Below are 14,596 nucleotides of genomic sequence, written 5' to 3'. Positions count from 1 at the left end.
CGTGTCCGATGGCGAGACGTTGACATTTAAATCACACGACACATAAAAATAAGTCTGAAAGTGTTAATGGGTGACTTTATGGCGTGTCGAGACGGTGAATTGAAGATACCACGGCAGATATGAGACTTTCTGATGTTGATTAGTAGTGTCTGCTCTCTGCGACGGTTACCGAGCTACGTCGTACGTCATCATGAGGAAATTCCATATATGGTATGACCAAGTACAAAGGACTGTTACGTAATTATAAAACAAATTGATGTCATAAACGTGAAATAAGACGCCTATTTAATAACTGTGGTCAAACATGTTTTTCCTATTGTTTTGTAATTGTTATAAGTTTGCCCTTACAAATTTTCTGCAAGCATGGATTTTTTTTTATTGTATGGTAATACATATAATTAAATCCAGTACATCATTTAATCTCATAATTTAGTTTTTACCTTGACAGTATGGATGAAGTACAAACCTAATTGTGTTATACATCAGTTATTTTTGTAATGTTACATAAATCCATTCATCACTGAATTTAGTTTTTCCCTCAATATATCATGATTTGTATGAAATGAATGCACATACAGCGCATTTGACAATAAAGTCGTACTTGACTTGACTGTTATTTTATTATTTATTGTGCATAGTCATTTATTAATAACATTTAAAATAGTAGTTTATAATAACGAAGTTGGCCAGAGCAGGATCAAGGTGACAAAGCATTATATTAATATGTTTTATTTATTTTCCATGGTTTGGTTAAGACAGACTGAGCAGGAAATATTCACCATTGGACATATAAGTGCAAGCTATGTCAGAACAAGCAGGTTACAGAACATAGCAATAAACACTGCATGATGCCTATTTACTGCGACTGGCTGGCAACCAGTTCAGGGTGTACCCCGCCAACTACCTGAGGACAGCTGGCATAAGCTCCAGTACACACGTGACCCTTGTGAGGATAAGTGGATTGGAAAATGGGTGGACGGTTGAAGCATATTTAATCCTAAACTTGAAACTTTTCATTGAGATGTGTTGGGAACTAGTTTACATGATCTTATGTAATTCAGAAGTGTAAAAATATTCCAAATCCGCCTTAAACATTAAAAGCTGACACTATACTCAGTAGTGGTCATGGATCAGGCACATGCAACCGGACAAACGTCTCAATCTACTACATCCAGCACAAGTCCAGTTTGTTCACAGCCAGCTGGATTTATCCTCCTCGAACTTCTTCGGATCAATGAAGGGTTTGTCCACAGACCTAATCATCAGTTCGCCGCAGTACACGCATTCGGAAGCCACCATGTCGTCCAGGTCGGATTTCATCTGCTCGCGACTGGCGCCTCCCTTCCCGAGGCTAGTCGCGTCACCCTCCTCATTAGCCGTAGGCTGGTGTCGCGACTTGGACGCCTGCGTGGAGGCTGAGAGTTTCTTTTGCAGCTCGTCCAAACGACTCAACTTGTAGGCAGACAGGTGAGGTGTCACTTCCTGGAGGGTGGAAAATGTCTAAATGTTATCACCCGTATATGTCCGAGATACTTTGACGGTCATTTGTTGCATGGTTATACCTGCAGGAGGCAGTCAGAGTGGAACATGTGTCCACACAGGAACAAATAAAAAGGCCTGTTGAGCAATGGAAAGTCGCAAGCCGAACACTTGTCCTGGGAGTCCACCACGCCGTACTTGTTGCGCATTTCCTGGATGTCCTCTCGGATGCGTTTGGCACTCTCAGTGGCCTCCTCCATTTCCTGCTTCAGCTCCTCGATGTGCTTGTTGTACTCCTCCAGGGAGCTGCAGATGGCCTCCTGAAAGCCACAAACAGACCAAGAGGTAACATCATGTTTTCGAGTGGTTTCCCAACCTTTATTGCGCCAAGGCACACATTTTACATGACTGCTCTTGTTCAGTGAGTTGAATACACTCCCAATAGACCGTTGCTTGTTTCTCAAACTTTTGCTTCGCTACCAGTTGGGCCCTCGTGAAAATCCCCCCAAAACGATGGCTGTCAAATAATGCAACACTGTACCTTCAACTGGTACAGCAGAACAACCTCCTTTACCAACCTTAAAGTGGTCAATGGTGACAAAGTCGGGAAAGAAAGGCAGGATGTCCTCAATCTTGAGCAGGTCACAGCTGGACAAGCAGTTCATGGCCTTTTTCACATCCTTCTCCTCCTGCACCACATGGCGGGCGATCTTCAGCCACAGCTTCTTCCGCAGCTCTTCATCATCGTCGGGCAGGTCCGCGCAGCTCTTCGCCAAATCCACATCCACCTGCGGACGACGCGTTATCGACCAAGCAATAACTCCGTATTTGTAACTTGGTGCATTCACAAGTGCCAATTCAACTTACTTGCAAAGCGAGATCCACCGCCTCCTCGTACAGCTCCATAATCCTGTACACCAGCACGCAGGCGCGCAGGTAGCCATGTTCGGCGCACAGCCTGAGCGCGTACTTCAGGTCGTAGTGGATCTCCGAGGCGTACGTGCCCGCCTCCTCCAAGTAGCGCAGCAGCGAGTCGGGCTTGTACTTGGCGTAGAGCGACAGCAGGTAGTTGTGGATGGCCTCCTCCGTCACGCGCAGCTCGTGCACGCAGAACTCCATGTAGCGCACCGTCTCGTTGATCTGCTGGCTACTTCCCTTGTGGCTGTAGTTCATCAGCGCCGGGATGAGCTGCTTGGGGTCCAGCCGCTTGCCCATTTGGATCCAGGCGTCCACCACCCTCTCGGGGATGTGCTGCATGAGCACCGGGGAGAACTTGTAGAAGAGCTTCTCGTCGCAGTGCTTGGCAAGTACGTCCAGAGCGGCGCAGTAGTCGTCATGCTGGCAGTAGTGCGACACCACCCTCTCGTAGTCCTGCATGACCACCGAGAAGTACACCATGTCATCCACGTTGCCGTGGCTGGCCAGCAGGTCGTAGATGGTGCCGCGGTTGTTGAACAGGCACTCGCGGTGCTTGGAGGTGTTCAGGAAGTGGCGGAACTCGTCGCGGGTCTCCCGGAAGAGGACGCCCGCCTTGCCGTCGTCGTCCTCCAGCTGGCCCAGCCGGTTCAAGTAGAGCTCGGCCAGCCAGGTGACGAGCAAGGTGATCTGCGTCCTCTCGTTCGGCTTCAGATTGGTCAGCTTCTTTATCAAGAACTCCTTAAGGGCTTCCTCCTGCTTGGCCTCAATAAACTTGAGCGCAATCTCCTCAAAGTAGTTCTGCGTCAGGGCGTAGCACTTGGCACTCTCCAGGTAGCGCTTGTTCTGGAAGCAGTGCTCGGCCTCCTTAGCAAGGACCATGTCCATGCATTCGGGCCGCTCGCGGCAGTACTCCTTGGCCAGGTCGAATTTGTTCATGCTCATGTACATCTGCCACACGTCGCGGGACTCGCGCTGGATGTGGTAGCGGAACACGGCTCGCTCCGTGTAGATCCACACCAGGCCGCCCGACGGGTCCTTGATCATTCTCTTGAGAGGGCCGAACTTGTCCGGGAACACGTCCTCATGAACCACCTGGCCGTTCAGCGTGCAGATCGCCTTGACCCGGTCGTGCAGCAACAGCAGGAAGTGGAACTGGGTCAGCACAATGGAGATGGGCTTGTTGAGGGACAGGTCGATGTCGGTCGTGTACTCCCACACCTAATGAACACAGCATGAGAGCAGTAGTCGTTGATGATTCAGATTCAGAGGTTCAAACATAATCCCATAGAAAATGGTCAACAATTACCTGCACGTCACTCAGCAGCGAGTCAGGCCGAACGTAATCCAGCTGCCCGTAGAGCACCCCGTTGCCCATCATCCAGGCAAAGGCCTTGGGGGAAGTGCGAAGCTTGGAGGTGTAGAAGGTGATCTCGCTGTAGCCCATGTTGGCCGGGAACTCCTGAAAGCTGGGCAACAGGTCCTGGTTCTGGGTGAAGATGGAGCTGAAGCCCTGCTGCTCCGTACCCTCAGCCACCTTGCCCGCAAACTGGAAGAGGCGCTTGCGGGTGGTGGCAATGATGAAATACTTGTTCTCCAGGCCGCGCTCCACCTCCAGGCAGCACACAGGCGCCGGACTCCCGTCTTCCTCCAGGGAGTGGACCTGGAATAACATTACAGTCAAGCCCCGCTATACACAAACAAATAAATAAAGGTGACAGGTTGCTTCCTCCGACTGCTAGAAAGGTCGCCAACTATTTCTGACCATAACTGGTTGTTTTCAGTTTTTTTTGTGTGGTTTTTTTTTTTACTTTTCCCTCCATAATAGCCGAATCAAAATGAATCCAGGGGAACTTTTATTTTCATACAGTAGCACTTCAACTTGTAGTGACATAGAACCAGCTTGAAGCAAACAAGCTTCACCTCTTATTTTGGAGAACTACGCAAGGAAGAGAGTGAGAACAGACACTAACAAATACTTAAGAAGTGTGTTCAACGAATGTGGGATGGGTAATATTATACCAAAAGTATCGATTTACAATAAAATCTTTGTAGCCCAAACGCAGTCATGAAGACATACTTGTCTGAAGTACTGGTCCGGGTTGGTGTTAAAGAGGCTCCCCTCGGTGGCAGAGATCTCGGCCTCGAAGATGACGCCTTGGCCAGTGCCCACCAAGATTGGCCCCGTGCTGGTCTCATTGCCTAGCAGCTTGTTCCAGCCAATGCTCTCCACGAGGTGGCCCCGCCAGCGAGACAGACTGCGAACCTTTTGCGTATTCCTGTTCAGGTACAGACACTCACTGGTGCTCAAGCTGATCACCAAGTGGGAGCCTAAATAAAAAAAGAAAAGAGAAACATGTGGGAGAAGACAAGGATGTTGTTGAGGTTGGCCTTTTCCATCCCCCATCGTCACAGTATGTTTCTAAAGGTAAACAAGAGACCCAGTTGCGATAATAGTTGTACTTTTACAAAGTCACAGAATGAGATTCTCGAAAAAAAGTAATGTTTTATGTCTTGTGTACATCTGCGTCTGGAAGATAACACAAGCACATTAACTTACATTTCATGAAAATATATACCATGGAAAAGTAAATGTACTGTACACCATTTTGTGGAAGATCGGCACAGTATTGTCTTACCTGTCGGGTCCAGGAAAAGTTTGTGCACTTTGCTGTCATCTTTCCTTCCAAGATCAATCTGATTGGGGTGATCAGGTTTAGCCAAATCAATCCTGCATAGAAAACAAAGAAAACATTCCAATCAGTGTCTTTCATCTGTCAAGAACTCTTGAAAGGCCCCAATAAACATCTATGACTGGACTAATCACATCTTGTCACTGACTCCTCAACTAATCCAATCAAAGAGGACTGCACTAGCGTGCATTTAGAGTAGCTTTTTATGATTGTTATTTGCCTCAGCAGGGTGTCCTTCCCCAGACTCATGCATAGTTGATTGTTGCAGACTGCCAGGTGATTTATCCTCTCTGGCGGTGTAAAATCGATCCTCTGCTTGTTGAAAATAGGCTTTTCCTCTTCGAGTCGCACATTGACGAAGCCTTACGAGAAAACAGTGGATTTATTACAGAGTATTATATCACAATCATCAAATCACTCCTGGTTGCTTCCCCATCTTACCTGAGTGTGTTATCCCGATGTTGGCGCCTGCCAGGCGGCCATGCTGCTGCGCGTTTTGCCTGCTGTTTTGCGAATCCTCGTACTCGTCCAATATTGAAGCCATAATTACGTGGAATTTTATTTAGAATCAGCGAAGGGAGAAGCTAGACGACTAAAGCGACATGGCCGTGCAGCTAGCCTTCTCCTTAGCTAGCAGTTGGCTGTCGTAAACAGGCTTCTCGTGACTTGTTCGCCCATTTTCAATCATAACATTGGTTTATTTTAGACGTTCCTAAGATATTTTGAAATTACATTCACCATAGAAAGTGGTTCGCTTCAAACCGTGGTATGAGGAGTACCTGTATAGCTAGCTAGCAGGTTGCTCCCGGAAAAGAACTCGTACGACGTACTTCCTCGTTTCATTTGCAGGTTATAGACGTTTAAATTTCAATATCCGATAACTAAACATTCAAAAACCATCTAATGGTTTGTACCGAAGCGAACTAAAAGGGCGTAAATAGGGAGCAAGTCAGGTGACAGTCCTCATGTGATCGTCGTCGTTGATTCGTGCAAATCCTCATTCCGACACTAGGGGTCGCTGTCGTAACAACGACCGACTTAGTTTCAGGCTTTCTCGCAGCGGGCGTGATTATGCAAATTTTATGTTAAATATTTAAATTACAGACTGCCTGCACTTATTTCAGAACTATACTTTAATACTCTTCCAACTATGAAACTATAATGAGAAAAAATGTGTGTTGAGGGAAACAAAATCAATTCTAACTTCCACTTTTCTCTCAGTGGGTGTGGTTATGAAAATGACAACCTGTCAAAGCATAAAGTTTTATAAACTACACATGAAAAAACAAACGTCATAAGTGTTGTCAACGTGTGTCATATAATCAGGAATATGAAAAACATAATTTAGGTAGTGCTCCTTACCGACAGTGGGTGTCGCTGTACGATCAACAATCACCTAACAAGTTTCAGGGCGTGGTTATTCAAATTAAAAACTCCAGGAGTGTGAAATTATCTGAATATATAAAAAACGCCCATTCCTTGTCGAGTCATACCACAAAAAACAGTAAAGACAACACCCGATGGTGAGAGTCGCGACCGGACGGTGAGAAGCAAAGAGTTTACGGCCCGACATGCCACCTCACATGGAGTACTTTTACCACGAATCCCGTGTCCCCTCCGGTTGCGGACTGACCCGGGAGGACGAGCTGGAGCCGGGGGTCATCAGTTGCATGCTGGTGGGTGACGGCGCCGTGGGAAAGACCAGCATGATAGTCAGCTACACTTCCAATGGATACCCGGTGGACTACAAGCAGACCGGGTTTGACGTCTTTTCCGGTAAAGGATTTATTCATTAAACTACAATAAGATATGAACTAGTGTCAACAACTATTTTAAGTCATTGTCTTTTTCGTCATACGGAATTGATTTTAAGGATAGATAGAAGCACAGGTAAAAACTACCGGCTGATGCACTTCCGATGTGTGTGGGGGCTGGTAAATGCAAGTGCAATATTTAAAAAAAAACATTTTGATCCGTATATATATAAAACCATTTAAAATTTAAGACTCTCCACATATAAGTAATGTAAAGAAAGAAATAAACGTATTTACTGGTTTCCAACAGGTCATGTCCAAGTGGATGGATCTCCAGTCAGAGTTCAGCTGGTGGACACTGCAGGACAGGTAAATCTTTTAAGCTTGTTATTATTTATTATTACTATTATTGTTGATCTACATTCTTTGTCAGACTCAAAATTGTACTTAACTTCCGTTAGGGATTCACAGATAGTCAATATTCACATTATTATGATAATTAGTAGTGCTCTACATAAATACCGGTAGCCAATATGATGCCTTGTTGTCATATTCATTCAACCTTGTACCAGTTTCCCTCCATGGGGGTGTATCTACCACGACAATCTTGTACTCTCACGTCACCCTTTGCATGCTATCAATGTTGCCTTTATGTGACAACAAAGAACTGTCTGTCGCATTTTTTTGTTTGTCTTGTTTTGTTTTAAGCAGTTTTTGCGGCTTTTTACAGTAAGTTTGTGAATCCCTGCTGTCAGTCATCTTTTGCGGTCCAATTCCATTGACTCACGTTCTCTGGGCCTTTTCAGGAGGAGTTTGATGAGTTCCGATCGCTGTCCTACTCGCACACGGACGTCTTCCTGCTGTGCTTCAGCATGGTCAAACCCACTTCCTTCCACAACATCACCAAGAAGTGGGTGCCCAAGATCCGTTCCTCCAACCCCACCTCGCCCATTGTCCTGGTGGGCACGCAGTCGGACCTCCTGTTGGACGTCAACGTGCTCATTGGCCTGGACCGCGCCAGCGTCAAGCCCGTGGCCAGCTCACGGGCGCGAGGGATGGCGGAGAAGATCCGAGCGGAGGATTACGTGGAGTGCTCGTCGCTCACGCAAAAGAACCTGAAGGAGGCGTTTGACGCCGCCATCTTCGCCGCAATCAAGAACAAGGCACGGCAGGCCAAGAAAAGGCGGTCATCGGACAGGCGCGCCAAGGCCTTCTCCAGGTGCAGCTGGAAAAAGTTCTTCTGTTTCGTCTGAGTCGGCCGGGACTGTGGACATGAGTTCTGACCTTATGTGCAGCGTTTGTCGGTGCAAGTGACATTCAGGATATGGCATCGGGAGAAGGTTTAGTGGAGCCCCACCGACAAAGGACTGTGTCTTGTTTACGCCTATTTGGCTCGGAATACGTAGGTACATGAACCAATACCCTACCAATGGTTCTTCTAGTGTACCTGTTACATTGGAAAATGTGTAAATAAGTTATTGAGCTGCAAATTGGACGGAAAGCTTTTTGAGCATTTATTCAGTATCCTCGATATCCAGATCCATGTGCTAGTACGCTCAACATGTTTGCATCTTGTGCTTCACTACTAGAACTAGTAGCACACAGATGTCAAGTATTGTAGAGTTTTGCCTCACTTATAACATGTAGCTGTCCTATTAGCATGCCCACGTTGTACGACTCGTGTGTAGAAAAGTCGTACATCAGTGGAAGACAGAGTGGAAAAACACTGCAGTGCTAAGTGAGTTGCTTCGCAAGTGCAAGTTTACGACGGCTTGCGAGGGCCAAGAGCATACAAGAGCGACATCAAACGACTTTCCATCGGTATGCGATGGATGTGTTGGCAGACATGTATTTTACCTCAATCTGGAGCCAGGCAGATTTACGCAATCCAGGGGAGTTGGGGGGGGCTGGTCTTCGGTTTACAACAGTTCTGTTGCCATGACGGTGAGGTAACCTGAATTTGTACGGAAGTCGGGACCCATCACTAACCTATGCTAACGTGATCGTTAAGTTATCGCTCTAGTCGATATAGGTACCGTAGATGTGTGCAAAACACTTTTAAACCCAATTTCATGAGATTTAACAACGACTTTGTATCCATATTGGAGTGCGCCGTACTCTTATCACTAACCAAGAAGTCAGTCATAATTTCAACAAATATAAATCCTTCATATGATTTCCTCTCACACAATGTAAACATCCAAACTGTTCGGCTATTTTGTTGAGCAGGGACAACATGCAAATGACCTCAATTTGCATGATCGTTTGTGTGTTTGTGTGTGTGTGGTGAAACAGAGAGGGTGTGAAGCCCAGTTTCAGCACACAGGTGTCAGTAAGCGCTGCTCTTTTGTTGTTTTTGTTTTAAACGCGTTAACCTCCACGTCGAGTTGTGGTGCAAAAAAGCGAGGTGCCACATTCTTACCTGAGTGCTAAAAGGCCGCTGCCCGGACTGGTTTTCGTGCCTTAATTATGTGACGCTGACCTTTTGTAATGTTGCGAAAAGGAACGCACGTACCGCATCGCTTTGACTCAGTTATAAGAGCAGGAAACAGGTTACAGGTTACAGGAGAGCAGTCGGCGTTGACCTTCAGTCCTCTCGATGACTATCAGTCGAGATTCATTCGATCGCGGTTGTCAAATTCAACCTTTGTCAGCAGACATTTTGGAAGTGTGGTTTCCCTAAAACAAAAAACAAACAAACATCAATGAACAATCACACGGTGATTACCTGCCCCGAATGTAAAACAAATGAGTGATATTTTGCACTCCAGTCTAATCATGACATGACATGTTGATTTTCTTGATTAGAACTGGATGTTTGTTATGCTTCTTGTGGAAGTGGGCTGAATGAATTCTGTTTGTTCAAACAACTGTGGATTTTCAATGTAAATGTTTTTTTTCCTTCTTTTGTATCACTTAAATGCTATTGTGTCGCACTCTCCTCTAACCCATGTGTCTTTTTATTTACATGTCAGAGCGATGTGACGCAAATTACAGCCCCTGTGTTATGTATATTTTTAGACGGGACAATTCACGGACAGCTAATAAGAGAAGCTGCTTTACAAGCAGAGAAACGTTTTTTTTCTTTTTGGGGGAGGAGGACCACAGGAACTGAGGCAGCAATTTCTCCTCTCCACGGGGGAGTTGGGATAATGTCCATAGGCTACAATAGTCACCTTTCCTGCACCGTCTCCCACCCCCAAGCGTGTGATAATTAACCTCAGGCCTCCAGTCGGGCCCTGGTGAGGGGGGCGAGCCTTTCTAATGCGTGACCGTGCCATGCTGGGATGGCTTTTTGTTCCTGATTGTGTCACTTGGAAAAGTCTCGAGATGAGCTTGAGAAGGATCCACGAGCCAGGGTGATTGATGATAATCCACACGCAGGGCGGTGTGTGTGTGTGTGTGTTTGTGCGGATGCCCGGCCCACGAGGCTGGAAAGATGCGACGAGAAAGGTTAGTAGCGTAACAACATTGTAGCGTTTGCCCACAATTTTTTTTTTAAAAAGCATGGCAGTTATACAGTAGTTATAGAGCAGGCACGTGAAAATTATCTCGGTGTGCCAGATCGTAGTACTGTTGTCATGAGGGAATGACGTAATTAACTTAAAACATGTGATTATTATTACTTTTGAAAATCCCCACAAGCTGATGATTAAATCGTTGTGAAGTGACGACATTCGTTGTTTTTAAAAAAAAAAATTCAAACAGGGCTTGGTTTTGAGCTTCCGTCTTCTCGAAATGAACTCCGCTCACTCACGTCCAACAACGAGGCGCTCTAAAGTGGCCACGCCAGCAGACTATCCAAAGCGAAGACGCATTTTCAGGTTGCGGGCATAGCTAGCTAGCTCACCGCACATCGCAGATTATCGTTGTACCTTTTTTAAGTGACCAGTAGCGGTAATTGCAGTACGACTTTAGGTGAGCAATTACATAAAGCCCTGGAGCGCTTTAAAAGTGCGTTATGCGGTGCTGTTTTCGCCAAGGCCCCCCCAAAAAATAAATGGTCTTCAAATATGTTGAATGTATTCGGAGGGCAAACCTCAGAAGTCACTTTACAGGAAATTTAAATACACTGTGCGCCGATTCCATTTCCTGGAAACCACATGAAGGCTGCGGATTTCGGTTGGGACGTCCACTCAGCAACACGTTTTCAAACATTCACTTTTTTGTGATCTGCTGCACATTTGCTGTGAACAGGTCGAACGGGGGGGGGGGGGGGGATGACGACACAGCAATACGTCAGCGGTCTGTTTGTCATTAGAGTCAAGCATCCATCACGCGGTTACGAGGCAGCTTTGAACGACTGCTACCGGACAGGTCCCGAAATGAGAATCAAGACATGCACACCCTGGCTAGTTTTGCTTGTGTTGCTTCATCTCCATCGAGGACTTGACAAGAACTGTTCTCGACATGGAACATTTTTCGTGTAGAGGGCACTTTTAAGTGTGGATAATGCTAACGATAAGGCGTGCACAGTGAGGGGCGTGCAGGGTTGACGTGCGGGTCAGCGGTGTGCTGAACCTCGGAGGGTCAAGACTAGCTGTCAGACTCCTCTTCACAAATTGACTTATTATTATTTATGGGGCTTAAGTCATTTTTATGGTCTTCTGTTCAAAGCACAGATGCTCTTGCCAAACATCAAAAGGGGAAAATTCTCAACTTTTGAATGATGTGTTCAAACAAGCGAGAGGGCCTTGTTGTTGTTGGACCAGTTTTTGGTTCTCAGAGACCCAGATCAACTCTCCTTCTCATGGGTTAGTCATCTGTTTTTCACACCGGGAGCTGGTTCTTTTCCCAGGCTTTTCCAGGTTTTTGCATCAGGAGTCATTCACTGAGTCGTCCTCTGGCAGTCAGCCAGTTTCACTTGAGTGAAATGCTTGGCAAGCAGGCAGGCCTGGTAATCAGCAGGTGCACCGACAGGTCTGCCTGGCTCTGTGGTTCTTAATGCCTTTCAAAATTGGCCATTGTTATCGCCGCGAAACACAAATCCCACCACCTGAAAGGTTTAATACTGTAGCTGATCTGTGTCCGAGAAAATATTTCGTTCCATGACCGAAGAAGCCGTTAAAAAATTTGGGTTAAGTCGTTTTAATAACAACAACAAAAAAGTGAGTAGCGTCAACAAGAGTCAGGTTGGCCAGTTAGTCAGCATGTGAGCAGCTAGTCGTGAGTTGTGGCCCACAGCAGCTCCTTGCAAGTGTTCTCATTTCATGTTTGTGTCTTTGCCTGTTGAATAAAAAGACTTAAACTGCAATATTGACTGCAGACCTCGGTAGAGTGCCTTAATTGCTCTGGGTTTTTTTCCACCTACTTCACTCAAGCGGCAAATTTTGGCTCACAAGACAAAGAGAAAAAAATAATGCTAATCTGTTGGTGTTGCCATCATTTTTTGCAAGCAAACTGTCAGTTTCGGTGTTGAGTCACTGAGATATGTCCTTGACTGACAGCGTCCGGAGGCAACATAATTTCTACTTAACATTTATTAGAGGAATTAATTTTCTCTTCTTGACATTTGAGTCACGATGCCCTCTGTCTTTTTATCACTCAAAAATAAACACCTTTATTTCATCTCGACACTCTCTAAGTGGTATTGCAAAGTATGCATTTTGTCACTTGAATGGCATTTCAATTTATGCATCATCTGCATAAAAATAAAAAGAGATGCCGTGTTTTCAGAGGATTTCTCCAAGAAAAAGATATAATAATATTAAAAAGACCAAGAATGGAACCTTGAGGCACTCCAGACCAGCAAGTGGTGCCATAGGAATCAACAGCCCCATCAGTACAGTATTGCTGTAGTGTATCACCATATTGCTAATGACTCACTGTACTTTGTATATTTGTGTTCATGTTCTGTATTTTTTTTTATTTTGGTCTGTGGGGGGTACAAGAGTGACTCCAACTACCAGGACAAAAATTCCTTGTGCATTTCTACCATACTTGATCGATAAAAATTATTCTGATGATACTCGTGATTCAGCGGGGATTTGTGACAGTTGAGTTTTGGGGCTTTTTTTCCCGGATGCCAAAAGGTTGATTGAGGTGTGTCTACGTGTGGGAATTAAGGGGATGAGGTGTTCTCACAGTGGTGGCATCAGCAGGCGAGGGTGGGAGAGGGGAATCACACAATGTTCCTGAAAGTGTAGATGGGAATAGTGATATGATATGATATTACAAGTATCGCGATACTGTTAATGATGATACATTGACATGGTCCAACGGAGACTATCAATGTGAATGTTTTAGCAACATCAGGAGCATTCCGGTCAACATAATCAGCCGATGCCGTGTGATGGCTTCGGAGCTCTTGTGTAAATAAGGTGTGTCTGGACTTGCTCTCACATCGAGTGTGACTGTTGCTGCGCTGTCCGCTTTACTCAGAACACAATAAATCATCTCGTTCAGCCAGTTTGTGTCACTCTCGCATGAGTGTGTTCATGTTTGGAGGAGGGGGTAGGGTTATCGATACCATTCAAGGATGACGATTTGGATGATGTCATGTCGTAGCTTTTAGGTTTTATTGCATTTACCTGTGAGCCATTTTTAATATTTTATCCCTTTTAGGTAGTAACATTATGTCAACAACAGCTCTCAATAAGAGGCCCAGCCAGCTACAACCACAAAGATAACCTATGTTCAGTTATGTTTTTGTTTTTTTACCTTTTTTGAAGAGCAGCACAGGATAGAATGAATATTGTTGGGTATTTTGGCAACTTTTTAAAAAATTGTTGAGAGGAACTAGAAGATGCTGACAAGGCATTCAGGGATTGTTCTGATGTACCGTAATTTATCAGTCGGGCTCATTGTCAATTTTTTAGCCATTTTTGGGATACTTTTTTTTTTAAGTACTCAAAAACTCTGCCATGAATTGCTATGCTATTCCTTGATACTCCTTTTGTAATATATATCCAAAGCAGGTGTACCTACAGTTGAGACTGGTATGCTTAATTTATGGGCTTATTCACAATGAAAATATGAATAAACTATCCTTTAACGGCCTTGTCAAAATGTTGTAATATGTAAAGAACAAGCAACCCTTTCATAAGAGATGCAAATAGTACACTATTTACCTTAGGAAAGTAGTACCAATACCAAAGTCAGTACTGAAGTTGCTCAGAACTGTGCAGTATTTGTATAAACCTGATTACCGCTTATGCTCAAGGTGAGATGGTTGTGGTTTGTTCAACAAATAAAAGGAACACTTTATAGTCATGAAACTTAATGCATGTTATTTAACACTAAACACTGCCCAGCATTCCCCAGTGAAGAAGACGTGGTGTACTTCTACATGACTAAGTGATGTTAGAATGTGGCCTTCATTGCATAATCAAGTCAATCGATTGCTCTGAGTTTCTTTTTTTTTTTTAAATAAATGAATCAGAGTTCTGTTAATTGACATTGCATAGGCACTTGCCTTAATGGTGCTGCACAAACAGGAAATTGCTTTTCCTCATCATTATCTGATTACATTGTCGAGAACATGCATAGCGTGAGTCATCTGGCACGTGACGACGTTCAGGTAAGACGTCATCGGCTTCCTAAAAGGTCAAGGAAAGAAAAAGCTTGAGGATCATTGAACACAACAAACATAATGCGAAGTGCTATATCTTCATATAACTTATGAACAATTGTATTTTGTCCAATGTTTGTTGTTGTAAGGGCTCTACTGCCCCCCCCAACCCCCTCTTTCTTCACCGATGACGAGCAGAACCGGTTAGTCTCCTGTCATCTTATCTGCTGCCAGCTGGTCTGACG

General features: G+C 44.9%; 2 protein-coding genes across 2 annotated transcripts; one reads left to right on the top strand and one right to left on the bottom strand.

Annotated features, from left to right (window-relative positions):
* Positions 1–713: 713 nt before the first annotated feature.
* On the bottom strand, positions 714–6,602 carry LOC147187696 (vacuolar protein sorting-associated protein 18 homolog). The gene is made up of 9 exons (XM_086100348.1): positions 5,529–6,602; positions 5,308–5,449; positions 5,034–5,125; positions 4,475–4,725; positions 3,704–4,057; positions 2,347–3,615; positions 2,058–2,267; positions 1,563–1,799; positions 714–1,482 (listed from the first exon to the last, which is right to left on the bottom strand). Exons 1-9 carry the CDS (start codon positions 5,629–5,631, stop codon positions 1,192–1,194), a joined length of 2,949 nt encoding a protein of 982 aa, XP_085956474.1. The 5' UTR covers positions 5,632–6,602; the 3' UTR covers positions 714–1,191.
* LOC147187695 (rho-related GTP-binding protein RhoV-like) lies at positions 6,596–9,788 on the top strand. Its single transcript, XM_086100350.1, has 3 exons — positions 6,596–6,863; positions 7,152–7,210; positions 7,648–9,788. Exons 1-3 carry the CDS (start codon positions 6,659–6,661, stop codon positions 8,092–8,094), a joined length of 711 nt encoding a protein of 236 aa, XP_085956476.1. The 5' UTR covers positions 6,596–6,658; the 3' UTR covers positions 8,095–9,788.
* Positions 9,789–14,596: the final 4,808 nt, after the last annotated feature.

Source organism: Hippocampus guttulatus, chromosome 20 (genome assembly GCF_054856545.1).
Source record: "Hippocampus guttulatus isolate MCC_2025c chromosome 20, RoL_Hgut_1.0, whole genome shotgun sequence".
Classification (NCBI taxonomy): domain Eukaryota; kingdom Metazoa; phylum Chordata; class Actinopteri; order Syngnathiformes; family Syngnathidae; genus Hippocampus; species Hippocampus guttulatus.
This window is presented reverse-complemented; position numbering and strand designations above follow the sequence as displayed.